Here is a 19515-nt window from a genome sequence, read left to right on the forward strand (position 1 = left end):
CATTTCTAAAGAATGCTTTCAGCACCTTGTTGAATCAATGCCACGTAGAATTAAGGCAGTTCTGAAGGCGAAAGGGGGTCAAACACAGTATTAGTATGGTGTTCCTAATAATCCTTTAGGTGAGTGTATGTCCAATGTGAATATCTGAAATTCAGTGGTGGGGTGGAGGAAGCACATTGTGACAGGAGATTTAAACACATATCTCGATCAGTTCTTATCAGACGCAAGAAAGAAGAAAACAAACGCAAGGTCTGCAAGAAAATGTTAAGAATCAAAGTGTTTAGATGAAGACAAATGCAGTAAGAGCAAAAGACATATCTGTTGGATTCCCTGACTATATAATTTCGTATTTGTTAAATACAGGATTTAACCAAAGCCTTTTTATCAGCATCAGGACCCGCATGTGTCCAAATAGAGACGGAGAGGTCAGTAAGGCCTGGGTTTTGTCTCTCTCAGTCGTTACTTCAGTGCTAAACTTGTAATTGTGTTAAAAATGACAAAAGTTTAAAATTGTTTTAAAATATAATGCAGTTCATATCACTTTTTTGTAATTTGCCACTTCTGTATTCACCTTTGGCCCTGGTAACATAGCTGGCTGAACTGAACGGAAAATCCAGAGTTTGTCAAGTTATCGTGAAACTTAGCCGGCTAACCTCCTTATCCACGTGCAAAGAACAGACCCCAGCTTTGCCAAATTAATGATAATGATAAAACATATACTGTGCTAATCAATCAGTCCATCTATTGTATGGAAATATGTAAAAGCCTTTTTGTGAAATAAGTCTCACTTTTGCATTTGTATTTAGTTTTAGTGAAGGTATCACATTTGCATTCGCCTTAGCAAAAATAAAATGTATGCCAGTCTATTTTGAATTATTAAATGAAAGGGTAAGTCATCGAGAGGATATTTAAAGACAGACCCTTATCATTCATATCATTCACTAATAACACGGGAGAATGTACATACACAAGATTAGTTGCCACTAATTTGACACTGAGATGTAATAATTTTTATTAATTAAGTGAAACAATAGAAATACAAATCAAATCTAGTATCTAGTATCCATTATAAAGAATGACACACATTAACAACCAACAGTAAGTCTTATTGCCAGGTCTTAGGTAAATCCAACTCCACAGTATCTCTTTCTATAGAAACTGACATGAAACTAACATGGCAGCATATGCCAGACTTTAAAAATGAGCTATATACTTTCCATTAATTGTACTATATTTAAACTTCAAATTAACAGTAAAGTAAAACTAAGTACCTTTTAAAAATGAATAATTACCAAATACAACCTTGATAAAAATATTTTTACTAGGATAGTGTGATATGATAGACTGCTGTGGTATATGTATTGAATACATTTTAAATTAAATGGTATTTGAAAATATAGTTGCTACATTTTAAATAATAATATTTGTAATAGGTTTACCTGAAACTACTGGCTGTGTATCAAGGCATCATTCTCTACTCCTGTTTCAACACCTTCTTCTTTACCACTAAATGTGGGACACTTTTCTTTCTACATATCAATAGTTAATGTAATGGGAAAACTTCCTTTTATTATTTCCTTTATATTCTCTATATATTATGAATGCTTTCATGTTGCTAATTCAGTCTGGTCTATAAAACATTCATTAGTTTGTATTTACTCTGTTCTGGCAACTGCTTTAATTATTATTTCTTAATGCATTTCTGTCCAAGGGGTTACTTCAATCAAGCATTGTCTTCTCATGATTTCATTCAGCCACTGTCTTCTAGGATATTCAATCAGCTGAAACAGTTAAACAGTATAAAGTTGTGTGTTTTGGGGCACAGGTATTTGGTTAAGGACTTTGGTTAAACATCTGCTGCCTGAGAATGCTGACCATCACCAATCAACTCATCATACACTTCAACAACAGTAAGAAACTTAGGTCTGTATTAATTATTATGTATGTGGTAAACTATTTTGTACAACTGTATTTTAATATGATGCAATCACTTCCAACAGAGAAGACTTTAACCCATTGTCTCTGAAGATGCAAAAAGGCTTCTCTAACTCATGAAGAATCCCCTTTTAATTGCTCTCAGAAAAATCAGACTGTAGAGTAGATTGAATCAAACAGAGTCTTTATTCAAGCCGCTTGGAGAAACGTAATACACACAGACACGCAGTTCTCTGTCCTTACTTCCCTAAAATCATAGAGCTTACATACTGCGCTATCCTGGACAGGGTGAGTTTGAACCAATAAGGGGGAGACAACTCCCTATCTTTTGATATCCTCACTATCTTCCTGATTAAGCTTAAACACAATGTTTTCTAGTTTATGCCCAAATATGGAGACATATGTAGCCATTTCGTTATTTATATTCCACACATATCTAACGCACGTCTAGGCAAAGGGGGGTTGTGTGCCCACTTCCCCATCTTCTTGTGGTTTTACTAGAACGTACGTTCTGTACTAAATTTGTATTGTGTGTCTGCAGAGGGATGCATCTGGAAGCTGGTCTCATTATGTGCTCTTTGGTAACCTCATGTACGGGTGAGGTATTTGGGGCCTCTTCACTCACATCCTCAGATCTTTTCTTCACTTCATGTGAGAGGAGAGCTCTGGGTTAACCTGTATTTATGTTCTCTGTAATAAACTTGTAATTACTTCATCGGTGTATCCTGGGATTTATTAAAACCACTACATTAGTGATGTTAATGGGGTAAGTTTTTGTTTTTGTATGTGTGCCTCAAACAGGAGATTTTTCAATTTTTATTTATTTCAGTTGCAGTGTGAAGTCATGGGTTGAAAGCTTTCATGTTATCTGTGATTTCATTCCATGCTTAAATTTTTTTAAACATTGTTTAGAGAAACCCTCATATCCTCAAAATTACCTGTGTTCTCATATTTAGCAATGTACTATGGCAAGACTTTACATCTTCAGTTAAATCATTTTTTTCTTCACTTTACAAACAGACTTTTTTAAGTTTTTCCCAAAATAAAGACTACACTTTGTTGAGACAGATCTAACCTGCAAGGTTTTGTTTTGTGCAAACGTCTTATCATGAGGCCTTACATATGTCCAATTTCACAGGCCTAAGACTTAAAGTAAGACCTTTTAAGTTATTTACTTTCTACATTACATATCTTAATTGTTCTAGTCTTAATTTTAATTAATTTAAATTCTGGAACAACGATATTTAGTTTACAGCCCTAATTCAAGATTTGCAAATGCAGCTGGTTTGTTTCTACCTGTATAGAAAATTAAGTACCTGTACTTGTTCAAATAAAATAAATAAATGGTTATTCTGAGCATGTTTCAAATCTATATTGGTCAAGCATAGTAATACTTTATGTAAGCAAGTGTGAATTGTAAAAATATATATTGTTCAGCATGTGGTCATGAGGTAGTAGTCTAGCAATATATTTTCCTTTAATCTAACTTTTAAAATGTAGAATGAGGTTAACACAGTTTCATGAATGATTTCTGTGATGGTAGCTTGTACAGCTAGTCTGTATTTACCTGTAGCTTTATTGACTTTTAGAAGGATATTTTTGCTCATGTTTTTAAGGTTTAAGAAGCAATGAAACTGATCAATTTGATAACAATTTCTGACAGCTTCTCAGTGTTGTATGAGAAAATCAATTGCAAAGAAGAGAAACTGGCACATTAAAGGCACACAAAGACACACAACACATATTTTGTCTTTTGGAATGCTTTAATTAAATATGTTTCAGATCATCAATCATAATACAATGTACTTAATAGAAGAGAGGACGAGTGCATTCACTCCTTGTCCACCACTGCTTAGCATTGGCAATCACAAGCAAGATGGGCTTCCCGGGTCTCGTACATGTCCACACACTTCTGGCTGAAGTCTGCATCAAGGAGGTTCACAACAGTGTCTAAAGGGGAAGGAAACACTTTGGTAAACTGCCAACAGATGATGTTTGCTTGGCTTGATTATTTTGTAAACATAATGCTGAGGAAGGTCTGGCAATTGAACATTCATTTGACATGTATCCTTTGAGAACTAAACTAAACTAAAATGGATTTAACAGAGAAACAGACCAAAATGGCTTACTGATGTAATTTGATGCCAGTGTAAATAAGCAATGGTGGTTAAGCTTGACTGTAATGTGATGGTTCTCATTGGAGTCCTGTAACTCTGAACCAATGCCTCCCTGTTGGAAATGCCAGTCTTGGCCCCCAGCAGTGCAATCCAGTGCAAGCTTACCTGTGGGTATACAGTGGAAGCCCAGTTTGACAGGCACGGTCTTGCTGGGTTTGCAGTTAGGCATGCACTGAAGGATTGGGTCAGTCGAGTAGCACTTGACGTCTGTTCCGTAAAGTTTGACCTGCTTGTCCAGTTTCACAAACTCCCGCTTCAGTTTACAATCTGTCAACAGAAAACAGAGCACTTAATTGGCCAGTGCTTCCAAACTGAATTCCCTCTGTCTCCATTTTTATAGAAACAATTCTTGCATGCTTAAGCAAACCTACAGCAACTGTGAGTCTGTGTACTCGGCCTTAGGAGGAGTGATGGCTAGTTGAGGAAGCTATAAATGTGCACAGACTGCTAAAAGTTGGCCCATGAGTTGATCTCTTTAATACCTCAAGTGATTCAAATCTAACATTAGCAGTTGTAATGACAGGACAGGGATTTTAACCCTCAAACCAGTGGATAGTATTTGGATGTTTTCACTGAAACTCTTACCACCAGTGTAGCTGTTCGTAAACTAAATGACCCCCTACCTACATGCTTAATCATATTCAAATACATTATATACTTCATGAACATAGGGTACTCTCAATGTGACTGATTTTATTTTAGCCATGTTATGAAGTGCAAGACTAAAGCTTTTAAACCTCTTATTCAGTAGTTTGGTAGTCAACTATGCATATTTCCCAGTTATTAGTCTGTGATCGCTCCAGTCTGCATTTTGTTCAAATATTACCATCTGTGCAGGTCTCTCCGGCAAAGACCCATGACTGAATGAAACTCTGGGGACTGATGGCCACACCGCCGCCGGGTTTCTGGTACTCCTGCTTGGTCTCTCCATCTCCAGTGCCACACACTCCGCATGTCTTTCCTCTCATGGCGCCGTTGACTTGGATCTGTCCCAGGAAATGGAGCCAAAGAGGACAAATGAGCAACACTACTTATATCGCAGCAGCCCTTCCACCTCAGCTGTAAACCACATTTTAAAACAATGAGTCATTGACAGTAGCCCTAACAGTATGTCATTAGAATATATTCCCAAAATGTGATCAAACAAACCTTTCAGGGAAATGTAAAATTGTAACTTCATACTAATTAGAGTTTTACATTGTAAGTACCTTGTACTCGTTTTCTCCAAGGTAAACCGTGCTGAGCCCGTAACTCTCTGCAGTCAGAGAAACTCCAGGGCCCTCTGTGTTTACAACGATGCCTGTAAAGACCACACCACACTCGTGTCACTCAGCTGGGGTGATTTATTCAGACAGTTATCGATGAATGAAATAACATTTGTCATTTTGCACAGGCAATAACCCATGTGACCACAGGTGATATCATATGACTATAGTGTCACTGCTTAAAATCCACTCATGTAGAGAGAAACAGTTGAAATGAAAGTTGTCTGCTATTCAGTCCATGGTTTTTCTACTGAATGTAAATGTAAAGTTTGCCTAGAAATACATGTTTTGTTCCAACTGTAGGGATTTGCTATTGCTAAAACATTGAAAGATTGTACAAACCAGAGTCGTCTGTGTAGGGGAGATTGGACTTTAGTTCTCCATTGACCAGCACTTGTGGAGGTTGGCCAGTCTTAATGATCAACTTGATGTTTCTACAAAAGAAAACAGAAATACACAAGTTTAACATTCTTGTGAGAACAATATTTATTTAGAAACGTTAGGGGAATGGTTCCAGGCAAAGATTGATCTAACCAATTTCAGAATCATTTCACAATAGTGTATCATAGGAGTTATCATATTGCTCACCTGTCAGCCACACTCACAAACAGAGCTCTGTATTTCTCAGATTGCTCCTGCTTCAGTACCACTATCCATTGGTGCTGGGGGGTACAATCCTCAGCCAAGACAATCTCGCAGGAATCGGGCAGCTCTGAGTTGAACGCCACATCATTGAAGGTGCTAAAAGCATTCTGTGTCACTGAACATTGTCCTAATAACCCAGGTAGAGGACAGAGTAGAGGGAAAACAAATGAGAGGGTTAACCTGAATGTACTTACAACACCTGCAAGTCTATAATAAATGGGCTGTTGTGCGCCTTACATTTTATTTACATTTTACATTGTATTTGTAGTGTTTGTTATTTATTTATTTTTTTTACACCTTTTTCACAAATGTACAACAGTAGTAGGATTGGGCCATATGTTTTAGAAAGTCCCCATTAACTATTCTATTGCCATTCCTTTTATTGCATGATACTTGGAAACTAGCAAAGTGAATGGGATCACATATTTAAATGGGGGTCGTTTTTAGCATGTGCAATACACACCTGCCACTGCACCAGCCAGTATTTGGTTAATGTCAATTTCTTTGAGGGATGAGATCGATCTTCCAATGGGCAACTGGAATGGGACCGTCACTGCACGCGTGTACACTGTCATCTGCAGCAAGTGAGAGGCAGTGGTCAGTATTGATCAGAAGCATCTAGTGCATATGGAGATGTAGATAGGACATAATGGCAAGTTACCCTTGGTGCTTTAATGACTGTGTCAATGGTCCTGGCAGAAGTTGCAGCCAATACAAAGGAAATCTGTTTAGATGGATTTCTACGCACCACCTCTGAAAATCCCATCATTAAAGCAGCACCTGGAATATATTCAGCAACCCTACGAAATGGAAATAAAGCATTGTTCACAGATTTATCTTTGGAACTGCTATATATATATAGATAGATAGATAGATAGATAGATAGATAGATAGATAGATAGATAGATAGACAGATATACACACATACATTTGGCAATGAATGATACAGGAATTGTATATTTAATTACAAATGATATACATTCCAACCACACTCCATAAGACTGTGAAGTGAAGAGAGCAAGTGGCGATACTTACATTTGTACATATTTATTTACAGTCCGAGGAACCCTCTTCCACTTAATTTTAAGCTGCACGGCTGGGTTATTTGCCAAAGTGCCAATCTTTGCCTTGAGAGAAGCTTTGTAGTCCTGGCATTCCTGACCCCATCTGGTGTCCACCTGGAATAAAGGCAGAACCATCAGAGAGGAAACTGACTAGTGAGGACTAGACACACTGCAGCATCTTTATATATATATACACAGTATAATGAGATGAATGAAAACAAATGCAATAAGTATTCGAATAGGAAATTAGAGATAAAAGGGAGAAGATTTATTCTAAGTTATTTAATCAATGATCATAGCAAACAGAAGGGGAGAGGAGAGAGGGCAAATTATTGAAAAGAGCAAGAAAGCACCTTTCTAGAAAGATTTGTTTTATTAAACCCCCACCCTTCCCTTCTCCCCAACTCACTTGGAGTTTGTGCATTTCCGTCTTGGCAGCATTCACACAGATTTGCCACTTGCTCTTCTCTCTGATGTCACTAGCTATCACCTGAACTCTGGATTTAGGTGAAGATGGGTCATGGTAGATGGCAGCCTGGTATCCTTGTTCTTGCTTATCACTCCTTCTGGCACGGAAAATGATGGCCATTAAAGGTGCAATGGAGTCTCCAAGGAAAGTACGCTGGTATTAAACAGGAAAGAGAAGAAAGTCAATAACTCACCCTATACGTTTGAAATGGGCTCTTCCCAAAGGGGAGTGGGAGTGATAGTCAGCATTCAAGAGCTTTTCAGGAAAGCTTTCCAAACTATTCTGGTAGTGTTTAAAGGAGCAGACAAATAGCATCATTTTTGCTAAAAAACACAGATACAGGGAAACCAGTACGGTACACCTTTTTAAAGGTTTCACGAAGGTATGGTAAGAAAGGCAGATGCAGTAGCAGTACTTAAGGGGCCTGTGTGTACTGCTGAGCTGGTGCATCTTACAGGCTCGGGCAATAGAAGGTACAACAATAGCTCGGTTAATTGAGTCCGTGCATTGAATGAAGTCACTGCTTTATCAGAAGCTTTGTTACCAAATGTTGAAATATCAAAGGGATGTGTCCCAGGACTTCATAGAAGAGGGGGTACAGCAGAAAAAAAAAAAGTCCAATATGTCTGAAAACATGACCTATGCAGTAGCCATAATGTAGCTAGCTGCACCAATGCTTTATTTATGTCAGCAGTGTGGATGACATAATGGGAGTAATTGTTTTTCTTGAGTAAAGGGAAAGGGAAGACTGGCGACGGGCACCACTGATTGGCCCAGGTGAGGGACACTTATGAAGCTCTTCACTGTTTCTGATAATGTCAACAAACCCCACTCAATTGTGTTTATGGGGCAATGGTGTCCTTCAGATTTTAAACTTTTGATTTGCTTCACATGCTTCTCCTTTATACAGTTGGATGTCCGTGCCTGTCTTTGTATAAAGGAGTTGTCCCAAGGATCCATTAACGGAGGTATAACTATACTCTAGCTGTTGTTCAGGACAATAACAGACACATGTAACTGCACTTACTAACCTTTTTGTTTCCAGTTTTCTTGCCATTTCTGCTGCTGCTGCTGCTGCTGCTACTGCTGCTGCTACTGCTACTGCTACTGCTACTGCTGGAACTGCCTGACCTGCTGCTGCTGCTGCTGGAGGAGGACTTTTTCCTGGAGCCGGACTGCAAGAAACAGAGACCACAGCCACGTAAGAAACATGTGTAGAGGACGTGCAAAACCACAGCCCACTTCTGAATAATATGAATGAAAAGCCAGGGCATGACTTACCTCTCGTCTTCCTTGATAAAGAAACTTGAAGTCATAAATTCGTTTGTATCCTCGCTCCTGAAAAGAACAGTAGGATAAAGATTGAGCAAAATCTCATAGTATAACATCTACTGAGGACAAATCCAGTTCAAGCTACACCAGATCGTAATAGCCGCTTGTTCCGGTGTTATTTTCATGAACTGCCAACTTATCTCCAAAGCTGGAACTTGTATGACATTTTCATAATTCATTAACATTTTATCAGAGGATTTAACATCTTGCTGCCTCATGAATGTATTTATGGACTGCTGACATGATGGAACAAAATCAATAAAGCCTCAAGGACTACAGGCCTCACCTCGCTGCTGGAAGACTGGCTGCTGCTGAGAGAACTGCTGTTCGATTGTCTTCCCTGATTCTTCATCACTCGCATGGCCACTCTGCCTCTGCTGCTTCTGCGGCTGCTGCTGCTGCTGCTGCTACTTCTGCTACTGCTGCTGCTGCTGCTGCTGCTGCTACTACTGCTACTGCTACTGCGGCCCTTTCTCGATGCAGCTCTATTGGTCTGACCGGAGTTCTGGCCTCGTCTTTCTTGACGCCTGCGTTTGGAAGCAGATGAGGAGGAAGAGGAAGAGGAGGAGGCTCTACAGGAAGAGGAGGAGGATGAAGAGCTGGAGGAGCAGCGACGTTTGATCGCCAGGCCGTCATTGGGTTTACCCTGTCTGGAGTTCGAGGAGCTGCTAGAGTAGCTGGAGCTGTTGCTGTTTTGAGAACTGGAGGAAGAGCTGGAGCTGGAATTTGATCTGTTCCTCTGCTGGCAAAGGAGTAGAACAACATGGCAATGGTGAGCAAACAGTCTTAGGTGACGCCACCGAAATAGACTCTAGACCTCTCATAATTTTTCACTGGAGTTGTTTCCATGTAGTAGCTCTTGTGGATAGTGTGAAGTGCGTTGTAACCTACCCTCTGACGTGTATTATCAGGTCTTCATCTATGACAGAGATATGCATTCAACTATTCTATTGAAGATTGGATTTTTGAGTAAATATGTATCCCAAATGTTCTCATATACAGTCCTCCCCACCGCCCCACTCTTTTATAGAAAATTGAAAGTACCAATTGCGTTTTCAGGATTTTCTTCAGTTTTAGCAAGACCGTCTTTCCTTGTGGAGCTTCCTCTTCATCTGTGCTCTTCAGGTAATTAATTTTCAGTTTGGAAGCTGCCTTATCTCCTGGCACGATCTCAATCTCCAGATTTTCAATGGGTTGCTCTGTTTGCACTGCAAAGAAACCAAGCATGAATATGTAAACACAGACAAAAGTAGTGGAGTTGTTCATTTCAAACAATGTTCTTCGCTAATTCACTGCATACACTTTTTATCTGTTATATATCCGCTAAGTTTATCGTACACTATCGTACTGCAGATTTCTGTGGCTTGAGCCAGGCTAAAACTGGGGATGACAATACAATGATATATTTTGACAGTGCAAATAGATAGTTGTTTAAGATTCTTTACATTTGTATGATTTAGACGATTCAGTTAATGCACCTTACCCTAATGTTACTGTCTGGGAACAGCAAAATATGAATAAATTCTGGTACCTGGTTTAATAATGACTTCAGCAAAATGTTCACCGACCGCTTGGTAGAGAGGGGATCTTCTTAGGAAAGCAACATTTTGAGTTCCTCCCATGAAGCACAACTGTACACCAAACTCTGAGGCCTTGATACACTTGTCATGGGATCTGTATGAATCACGTGTGTAGTGATAGTGGGAGTATAACACTTCTGATGACATGGAGGATGTCTGCAGGGGGAAAAACAAAGGATAGATCAGACACACACTTGCACATATTCATGAATGAATGCAGAAGCAGCAGAAAGGGTTTCCTACCAGACTCTGGCTTCCAGCTCGAGGAGATCGGGATTGAGACGTGAAGTGCTCTTGCGTGATATCAACTTGAGCTGAGGCGGGCAGGATTGGTGTCCTTTTCTCAGGGTTTCCTTGCACAGTTCTTGTCACAGCGAAAGCCTGCGCCCTGTTAAAGCGGGATTTTATTTTTACTGTTATGTTTTTTTAATGAAAATGGGCATCCCTTTCCTTTTAGTTCTGTACATTTTAACATGTAGTGCTTGTACTATATCTTATAAATTCAAATAATAACGGTCTGGATACTGAAGTAACCTTTTGACTCCTCTTCATTTCCTAAGTAATCATTAATATCTGACAGCATGGATGAGTGGATGGAAGGATGGACCAAAACTGTTATTCACCAACTTCCTATTTCAATGTACTGGATACATTAATACTATATGCACTATAATAATGTGGTAATTGTATTCACATTCAAACTTCATGTTTTTGGTGCTAGATGTGTGTTTATTTAAGCAAGTTAAACTACCAATAAGATTAATTAGTTACTGACTGAAGTCCACCCAACAGTGCAACTGATGACAAAGATTTTGTGTACAAATCCTCATACCTCAGTGACAGAAGTTTATCCTCGACTTGGCAGGGTGCAGACTGTATCTTGTACTCATGTTCCTTCATATTGATCTTGGCTGTGAATTTCATTGGAATAATTGTATATCCTTTAGCATATAGCTCCACTCCGGTCTGAATCAAGTTGGTGTTGATGCCCATTACTGCAATGCCGTGTATAGAGATACTGCGATATGGAAACAATAGAGAATTACAATCAACATCTCAGCTTCTCTCAGAGATTAAACTGACATAATTATTGATGGATTTTCATTTCCATGGATCAAACAGACACCTACCTTGGAGTAACATCGGCCTGCACATGAATATTAGTGTTCATGAGCTGAGTGATTCGGGAGTTGGCAGACAGAGGAGGTGACATATCAACACGGGCTTTTTAGGAGAAAAACAGAAATCTACTGTAATTAGTGCTTTATGCTTTTGTTTTCAATATGTTGGTTATGGAATCATTCTGTAAGAATACACCTGATCAGTCGAGTTCATGAATTACTTGTATTATTATACCTTTCACTGCAGCGTTTGCCACAGCAGCAGAGTACAGAGCCAGCTCCATGGGGAGGCCCACACAGGTGGGGACGATGCGTCGCACCTCAGCGACCAGCAGGGGCTTGGACCACTGGCCTTCAACTCCATTCTGAAGGACCTGCACCACTTTCTTCAGAGGTGCGTGTTGTTCCAAGGGATCAGACCACCCCTGTATCCAGAAGGGCAGTAGAAAAGTCATACAGATGGGACTCACACGTCGGCATGAGCTGATAAGATTATAAAGAGAGATGCCAGGTTTGCCAAATGAATTCACTCTGCAGTCTTTACCTGTGCTAGATACTCAATGCCGGTCTTCTCGAGCTCGCTGAAAGAAATTTCTTGGCCGAACAGCTTAATGTAGGCCGATACCAGGGGCTTGTTTGAGGGAAGGGCTCTCCAGTCTGAGAACTGAGAGGAAGGAAAGAATAAGCAAATGCAACTGTGACTGATTTTGAAAATTGTATGCGTATCTGCAATCTTTTTTGGACTTGTTATTCACTACATTTTTCAGTTGTCCCTCGTCCCCCCACAAATTATTGAATATTTTTTTAAGGCGGTTCTCTTTTACATTGGGTATGTCACAATATCCTTTAAAAAACAAGAACCCACATTGTCTGAACATGACCATCTGCTGTTGATAAAGCACTTACTGCCCTCATCATGCGTCGGACTGTGTTTGCTGTAGAATCGCCATGGGCCGTCCCTTGTGCCTTGCTAAGCCACTGATCCAGGCCTTCAGCTCGGACTCCCACCTAAGAGAATCAGAATCAGTGTTATTCTTGAATTGCCTGTTGCTTTTCCAATTCACTCATTTTAATTGAGTGTAAGGAGACTGGAGTGTCTAGTGTACCTCCAGAAGGTCTGCAGCTGCTCCAGTGAAGTATCCTCTGATTTTGGACACCAAAGCTCTGGGAAGGAGGCTGACGGCATCATTCATGACGTAAACACTAGCAGCAGCCCCAGCCATCAGACGACCTTGAGGGAGGAAACAGTGGTTCAGCCTTCATTTGAAATTGGAGTATTCACTTTGTTGTGTTCACTTTATTAGCTGACAGTAAGCCTCCTTGGATTACGTTTTTTTTTTTAATGAGGTAGTATTAGACATCCATCCTATCTGGAAATGTTTGACAGTGTGCCAGTGTGGCGTTTTCCATATATTAAAAGTAATCTATTTCTGATACCATTGAACATAATTCGTGGTAGGAGTGGTGGTGCTGGGTTGTACTTACTTTGGAAGGTGTCTATGTGGAAGGCCTTGCTGAAGCGATAAGACAGTCTCCCTAGTTTGCCATTCAGCATGTTTACTGCAGTATTGCAGGCAGCAGCTCTAAACAAGGATAAAGTGGAGTCATTAGACTTCTAGATTCAAGAAATTCTAAGAAACAAATTACAAACATGCTTTCTGTGACCTCTTGTGTGTCCTAAAATGTAGACTTGAGCACTTACACGTGGGCATAGTCGGGAGACATGCTTCTGGTCAGAGCCTTCATGTGGGAGTAGGTAAAGCTGGCCACTTGCAGGTTTTTCACTTTTTGCAGAGCTGTGACAAGAGATATCACCAGCTCCACTGTGGGCTTGCTCTCAAACAGAACCACACAGGCCATCATGCGCACCTCCGGGTGGAGCTTTTCATCGTTAAACAGCTGCAGAGCCACTTCCTGCACCTGCAGAGGAACCAAGACAATGCATGTTCACACCTGAGGAATGTGGAGATACTCTTAACTCATTGTGTTTCACTTCAAGGGAAATGGGTAGAAAATAGGTGGAGAGGCACAGCACGTGTAGGTGAGTCTACATTTCCAGGGGGGTAAACGCTTAATTCATCTCACCTTTCTGCGATGTAGCTTGGCAATGTTCCTCAGGGCCATCACTGCATCAACCTGGATTTTGATTGGGAATGCTGAAGCTCCAGAGGCAAAACTTGGAAGGAACTTCATGATGCGCTTGATGCTAGAGGGCTGTCCTGCATTACCCATGGCCTTCAGGGCCAGGACCATCTCCTCTTCATGGGCTTTGCTGACCGCATCAGCAGCAAAATCGTGAATGGGCTGAGAAATGGAGGAAGAAAGAGATGAATGGTCCAATAAAATTAAGTAGACCTGTTTTCACTGTAAGGGCATTAACATTATTTCTTAATTTAAACCTTTATTTATCCAGGTAAGTCAATTGAGAACAAGTTCTCATTTTCAAAAATGACCTGGCCACTAAGTTGTGATACTGCAGTTACGTTAACATACAATAAAATATAGCACAGTATAGAACACACACAAACATAAAAAAACATTTAGAGTAGTAGACAGGGTTACATAAAGCACAAAGGAACGAAGCAGTACATTTGCAAATGGAAACGTACCTGTAACAGGTTGTCGGGGCACTTTTCGTGTTCTTTGCAGTACTTGTAAATCAAGGAGCCATAACCAAGCATGGCAATTTTGAAGAGAATGGGTTCGTCTGCAATATGGTGGTGCTTGATCAGTTCCTGAAATGACATCAGTGATGATGATAATAATATTTAAAGAGAATTGGCTTGAAATTGAGGTTGTTCCATCGGCAAATAATCTAATGTTATGGATGTAATGTAATACACTTTGAAATTCGAATGAAGAATCAAAGATCTTTCTACTCAAAGGAATTCTGATTTACAATCACAACAAAACTGAACAAAAGTGTTTTAGTAATGTATTTCATCCAACTGAAGAATAATAAAGTGTCTAAAGGTATCAACTCACTGAAGCAATCTGAATGTTAGCAGTTTCCGGTTTCATCCTGTGCATTGCAGTCATCAGAATCTGAGCAGCTTCATATGTTGTGATTTGCTTATTAATAATCCTCTCTTTTATAAATTTAACAGCATCATTTGTACCGATAGCAGGAATAGCATCCAAAATCCAATGCCTTTTGAGAAAAGGAAAGAAAAGCAGAGAGTCAATTTGATAGTACAACACTGACATATGAATAGACAGTCAACTGAATGCTAGAATAGGTTCTGTACCTGAATTCCTTTCTATTCTCAAACTGCTTCCAGATGGCATCAATATTCTGTTGGCTGGATATACGCATTAACTGAATGAGCTCGATGAACTTCATTGGAGCATCTTCATGAACCTTCTGCCCATTGTTCTGGACAAGGTGGTGCAGGGTTTCCACAATCTATGGAAAAAGTAAAGTAAAAAGAACATCAAGAACAACCAAGTAAGGTGTTCATGGAATTTCTTTTACTGAGGTGGAAAGATTGAAGTAGACATCAAGGGCTGTCTTTAATACCTGTGTTTCAGGGTTCTTGGACTTAATGAGCTGAACTGGGGTCTGGAGGATTTCAGACCCAAATTGGTACTGTAGACGGCCACGTTTCTCAAACTGAAGTTCAGGCTCCTTAATTGGGCTGTTCCTTGTGTTGCTCCAAACCAGCCTCTGTCTGTAGGTTGAACAGGATTATTAAAACATATACATAATACTTTATGTGAAAAAAGAAACGGGTACATGAAACTAAATTAACTGAGCAACTGAGCTTTCTGTAATTGGTAGGACAGGGTTGTTTTTTGTTAAAATGTTTGAAAGAGTTAGTTTTTTCAGTAACAACTTCATGACTTAATGGTATGAAGTCTGCAGAGCTGGAATAAGACAAACCTGTGAACCATAGTAGGTATGTAAGTGATGTGAGGAGAAACGAATCTCATCCAGTATACCTTGCTTGCATCTGAGCAGCTCCACTGTGCCAATTGAAGGGGGTGTACTGGTGGTCCTCTGTGGCTGAGGCTTCAGTGATCAGCGCTCCTGAGTCTTGTGGCTTCAGCACATATTCGTAGGCAGCAGCTCTCTGCACATTCTGTCCTCTCTGGGCAGACAAAACAAACCTTGTGAGGCCTTGAGAGTGGCGACTGAAGGTACACTTTGAGGACAACATATTTCAGTGTCTTACCTGCTGGTAGTCATTGTACTCCTCTGCGTAGGCCATGCCAATGTCTCTCTGTATCTGTTCCTCGCAGTTGTTCAGATCTTTGGTCTTGGTGATGAATAAGCGTTCTCCTTTGGTTTCCTCCTTAATCTGGTAGTTGGTCTTGCATCTGCCCTGAAGCCCAGCCTGGTAAGGAGACAAGAGAATACATATCATGGTGACATTCAATGTGTGACTGAGAAGAAAAGGAGTTCAGTTTTTATCGCTACTCTGCTGAGGTAAGTTGCCTCACAATAACCCAGGTGACATTAGAGCGACAGCAGGCTTTTCTGTTTGTTATAGGGATGTTAACCACGTGAAGGGGTTATCCAGTTAAAATCTACATTATCAGATTAATAAAACATAAAAGAAGATAATCTAAATCAAATGAAAGAATTTGTATTGCCTCTATGTTGCACTCAATCAAGATAAGTAGCCTTCTGTCCCATCCCCATCCCCTCCTTAGTGGGCATTATGTGCATTGAATGTTATAAAATTAGGTTTGGGGTTCAATTGTAATTCTTGAGATTTACCTCTTGCAGCTCGTACACGTTTTCAGTTTGCTTGATGTTGAGATTCAGCAAGTTCAGGATGCCTTTCTGGATGTTTAGTACAGTGTCAGAGATGGATGAGGGAGCGAAAATCTGTCCTACGTTGCCATTGTTGTATTCAAACTTGATTGGTATCTGAAGCTGGCTGCCCAGAGCCTGTGTAAGACTATTCACAGTGGTGAACTGATCCCTGGGCCAGATACCATTGTACTCCTTGATCACAGGGTTGGCCAGCTGTTGAGACAAAAGGACCACACTCAGTACCCATGTAGAAATTCTCTAAACAATTAAAATACAATAGAGTTTGATACAGGATAAATGCATGTCTGAACTTTAGTGGCAATTCAATTACTATATAAGTGGCATAATTCAGCATAGTGAATGTAATTCTGCTAGATTTGAAGCTTGTATGTGTGAATATTCATGAGTAGTATGCAGTCAATCTAATAAGCAGAGCAAGGAAAGGAAAAGTTGTATTAATAATGATGTATTGTTTTGGCTATGCATCATATTCCTCCAGCTGAGATCTCTTCCTGCTTTGGTTTGAATGCTTTAAATGATGCATTTCAGAAAACTTTGTAGAGGAAGGACAAGCTCCATTTTTAGAAAAACTCCAAGAAAGGCACCTTTTAATTTGGTTGAAACTACAGTCTAAAAACCTTGATATTTCCCATACCTGAAGGATGTAGGTCCTCTGGGCCACTCCACTGATTGCAACCTTGCAGGTGATCTTCAGTCCAGCTCTGGCCAGGCCCTTTTCTGGGAGCCCCACCAGGATGATGCCTTCATAGTCATATTCGTAGGTCTTACTGCCACTGTAGTCGGGATCTGTAACACAACACACTCACTAACCCACCTGGGCAAACGCTGTAGATCTCTCCAAGAACCTGCCTTGTGGGTCCCTTGCTGTGTGTCATGCTGTATTACCTTGTGTCTCTTACTCAGACCTCAGTCAACCAGCCACACTAACCTATTTAAAGAGGTTCTCACTTAAGGTCTCTACTGTCATTCATGACATTGTTTAAAAATACTCTTTTGTTTTATTAACTCATTGCTCTTGTTCCTCCTCAGTGCTGTTTAGCTCATTTCTGTCACTGGATCATTACAAACTAGCCATACAAACAGGACATTGCAATAGGTATAAGGTATGTTCTTGTGAATAAAATATTCATTAATGTTAATATAACAGACTCACCCCAGTTAGCATGGTTACAAGCTGCAAAGTAAGAGAAATTGAAGAGTTAGAATCAACTAACGAAATACAGAATCGATCATTCTTTTCAATTTACTTTTGAAATCACCTTTTAATAATATACTCACCCACAAGGGCCACCGTCAGTGCTAGAAGGATCAACTTCATGGCTGGAGGCTGGTACTGGACTGTGGGTGCTGTGCCCATATATATACTTCCCAGGGCAGGCAGCGCTCACATATGCTCATGCACAATCACTACTTTCTGCTGACTGGATTTCCTCTTATCTGATCCCCCCACCGCATCATTTTTTTTTTGTATTTTCTCATGGACAGCCAAAATGTCATTGATAATGTTGTACCACCGCTAGCAAAATTAAAGTCAAAGGCAAAGGAATTTTTGATCTTATGTATATATTTATACCCATCTCATAGATATATTATATCATATACTGATCTATAGATTGGTAGGTAATACAATTGTATTGAGTTTCAGTGAATACATAAACCTAACTATCATAAAGCTACCTAAATCTGATTTATTTTTGCTAAGGTTATTATGGAATTGTATTAAGGTTATTATGGAATCATCACAATCAGCCTATATTGATCCACTGCTGGACGAAGGCACCTTAACATATTTAAAGAGGTTCTCAACAACCCATCTGTTCAACATGGTGAGTTATACTCTCATGGGGTGTGTGTGTGTGTGTGTAAATATATATATATATATATATATGTACATACATACAGCTGTGGAAAAAACTGAGACCACTCCAAGTTCAGAAATCAATGTTAAGTGGTCCCTTAATTTTTCCCAGAGGTGTGTGTGTGTGTTTGTATATATATATATATATATATATATATATATATATATATATATATATATATGTGTAGCATATACCTATGTATACACTTATGCATATGTCTGACATTTATACATATTTGTGTATGTTTATTCGTAAACATATTTATGCACATTTATTCATATAGCATACATATCAAAGTGAAAAGATTATATATTCAGCTTGAATCCAAGAATATAAAAATTGGCAGTACAATGCACACCTTTGTGCCAATTGGACAGCAGCTTCCTTGTTTGTCATTGTCTGCACCATGTTTACAATTGGCACATCACTGTCCATTGATGGTCATCACAGTCCAGGTCAGGGCAGGCTGCTCTCACTGTTTTCTGAAATAATTAGGCTTTTTTATTTTTTCATTAGCTATATTTATTGTACATATGCTTTGATATCTATCTATCTATATATGTATCATACACCTATATATAGATAGATAAGTAATATAATTCTATTGAATATTAGTAAATATACAAACCTAACTATCATCTACCTACCTACAATTATTTTATAAGGTAATCATGGAACTGTGCAGTATATGCAAATATGTTGATTTTGAACATAGATGTTTTCAAAGACATTGGTTATATATATTATAATATAAAACCTCCCCAAGATGTTTCCACTTGCTTTGACACCTAATAAACTAATCTATCTAAATATGCACTCACCAATCTGTGTGGCCAACGTGGTGAGTTACCCCCATTAGCAACAGATTTGCCAGTTTTACAGTTGTCTAACACCACTAACTGTTACAGATATCACTTGTTTTTAGATTGAAAGTGTTTCCTGTCCTGTCCCCCAGCCCCCATGTTATGGGACTGAAGTTGATTTATTCAATTTATCAGAGATTAATATATATATATTATTATTATTATTTTATTTTATTTAAAAGCAAAGTAAAAGTACAGTACAAAATTACAAATCAAGCAAAATACCATTAAAGTTTCCAAATTGGAGAAGTGCATAGATTAAATATAAAGTTAATTTAAAATACAAATCATACATCCTAGTTCTAATAGCTATCAAGTGCAGACGATGTGTGAAGTAATAGGTAAGAGCTAAAGGGTAGGGGCATAGGGGAAATGATAAATAAACAACAGGAATACTAGCAATGCAAAAGCAAGTAGAATGA

General features: G+C 39.3%; 1 protein-coding gene across 2 annotated transcripts; it reads right to left on the reverse strand.

Moving 5' to 3' along the window:
- Nucleotides 1-3679: 3679 nt before the first annotated feature.
- LOC136714321 (vitellogenin) lies at nucleotides 3680-17736 on the reverse strand. 2 transcript variants are annotated; one of them, XM_066691746.1, is made up of 35 exons: nucleotides 17650-17736; nucleotides 17525-17545; nucleotides 17006-17157; nucleotides 16312-16563; nucleotides 15764-15925; nucleotides 15531-15679; nucleotides 15109-15259; nucleotides 14837-14994; nucleotides 14574-14739; nucleotides 14198-14323; nucleotides 13674-13892; nucleotides 13291-13508; nucleotides 13074-13171; nucleotides 12695-12819; nucleotides 12495-12596; nucleotides 12133-12252; nucleotides 11824-12013; nucleotides 11598-11691; nucleotides 11300-11485; nucleotides 10711-10855; nucleotides 10419-10623; nucleotides 9932-10095; nucleotides 9174-9626; nucleotides 8837-8893; nucleotides 8587-8730; nucleotides 7496-7708; nucleotides 7058-7200; nucleotides 6684-6822; nucleotides 6486-6597; nucleotides 5966-6149; nucleotides 5720-5811; nucleotides 5321-5412; nucleotides 4939-5098; nucleotides 4218-4379; nucleotides 3680-3885 (listed from the first exon to the last, which is right to left on the reverse strand). In XM_066691746.1, exons 1-35 carry the CDS (start codon nucleotides 17726-17728, stop codon nucleotides 3788-3790), a joined length of 5331 nt encoding a protein of 1776 aa, XP_066547843.1. In that variant the 5' UTR covers nucleotides 17729-17736; the 3' UTR covers nucleotides 3680-3787. The 2 variants fall into 2 exon arrangements, with proteins under 2 accessions (XP_066547843.1, XP_066547842.1); XM_066691745.1 differs by having other exon boundaries at nucleotides 9174-9629.
- Between the last annotated feature and the right edge of the window lie 1779 nt (nucleotides 17737-19515).

Source organism: Amia ocellicauda, chromosome 19 (genome assembly GCF_036373705.1).
Source record: "Amia ocellicauda isolate fAmiCal2 chromosome 19, fAmiCal2.hap1, whole genome shotgun sequence".
Lineage (NCBI taxonomy): Eukaryota > Metazoa > Chordata > Actinopteri > Amiiformes > Amiidae > Amia > Amia ocellicauda.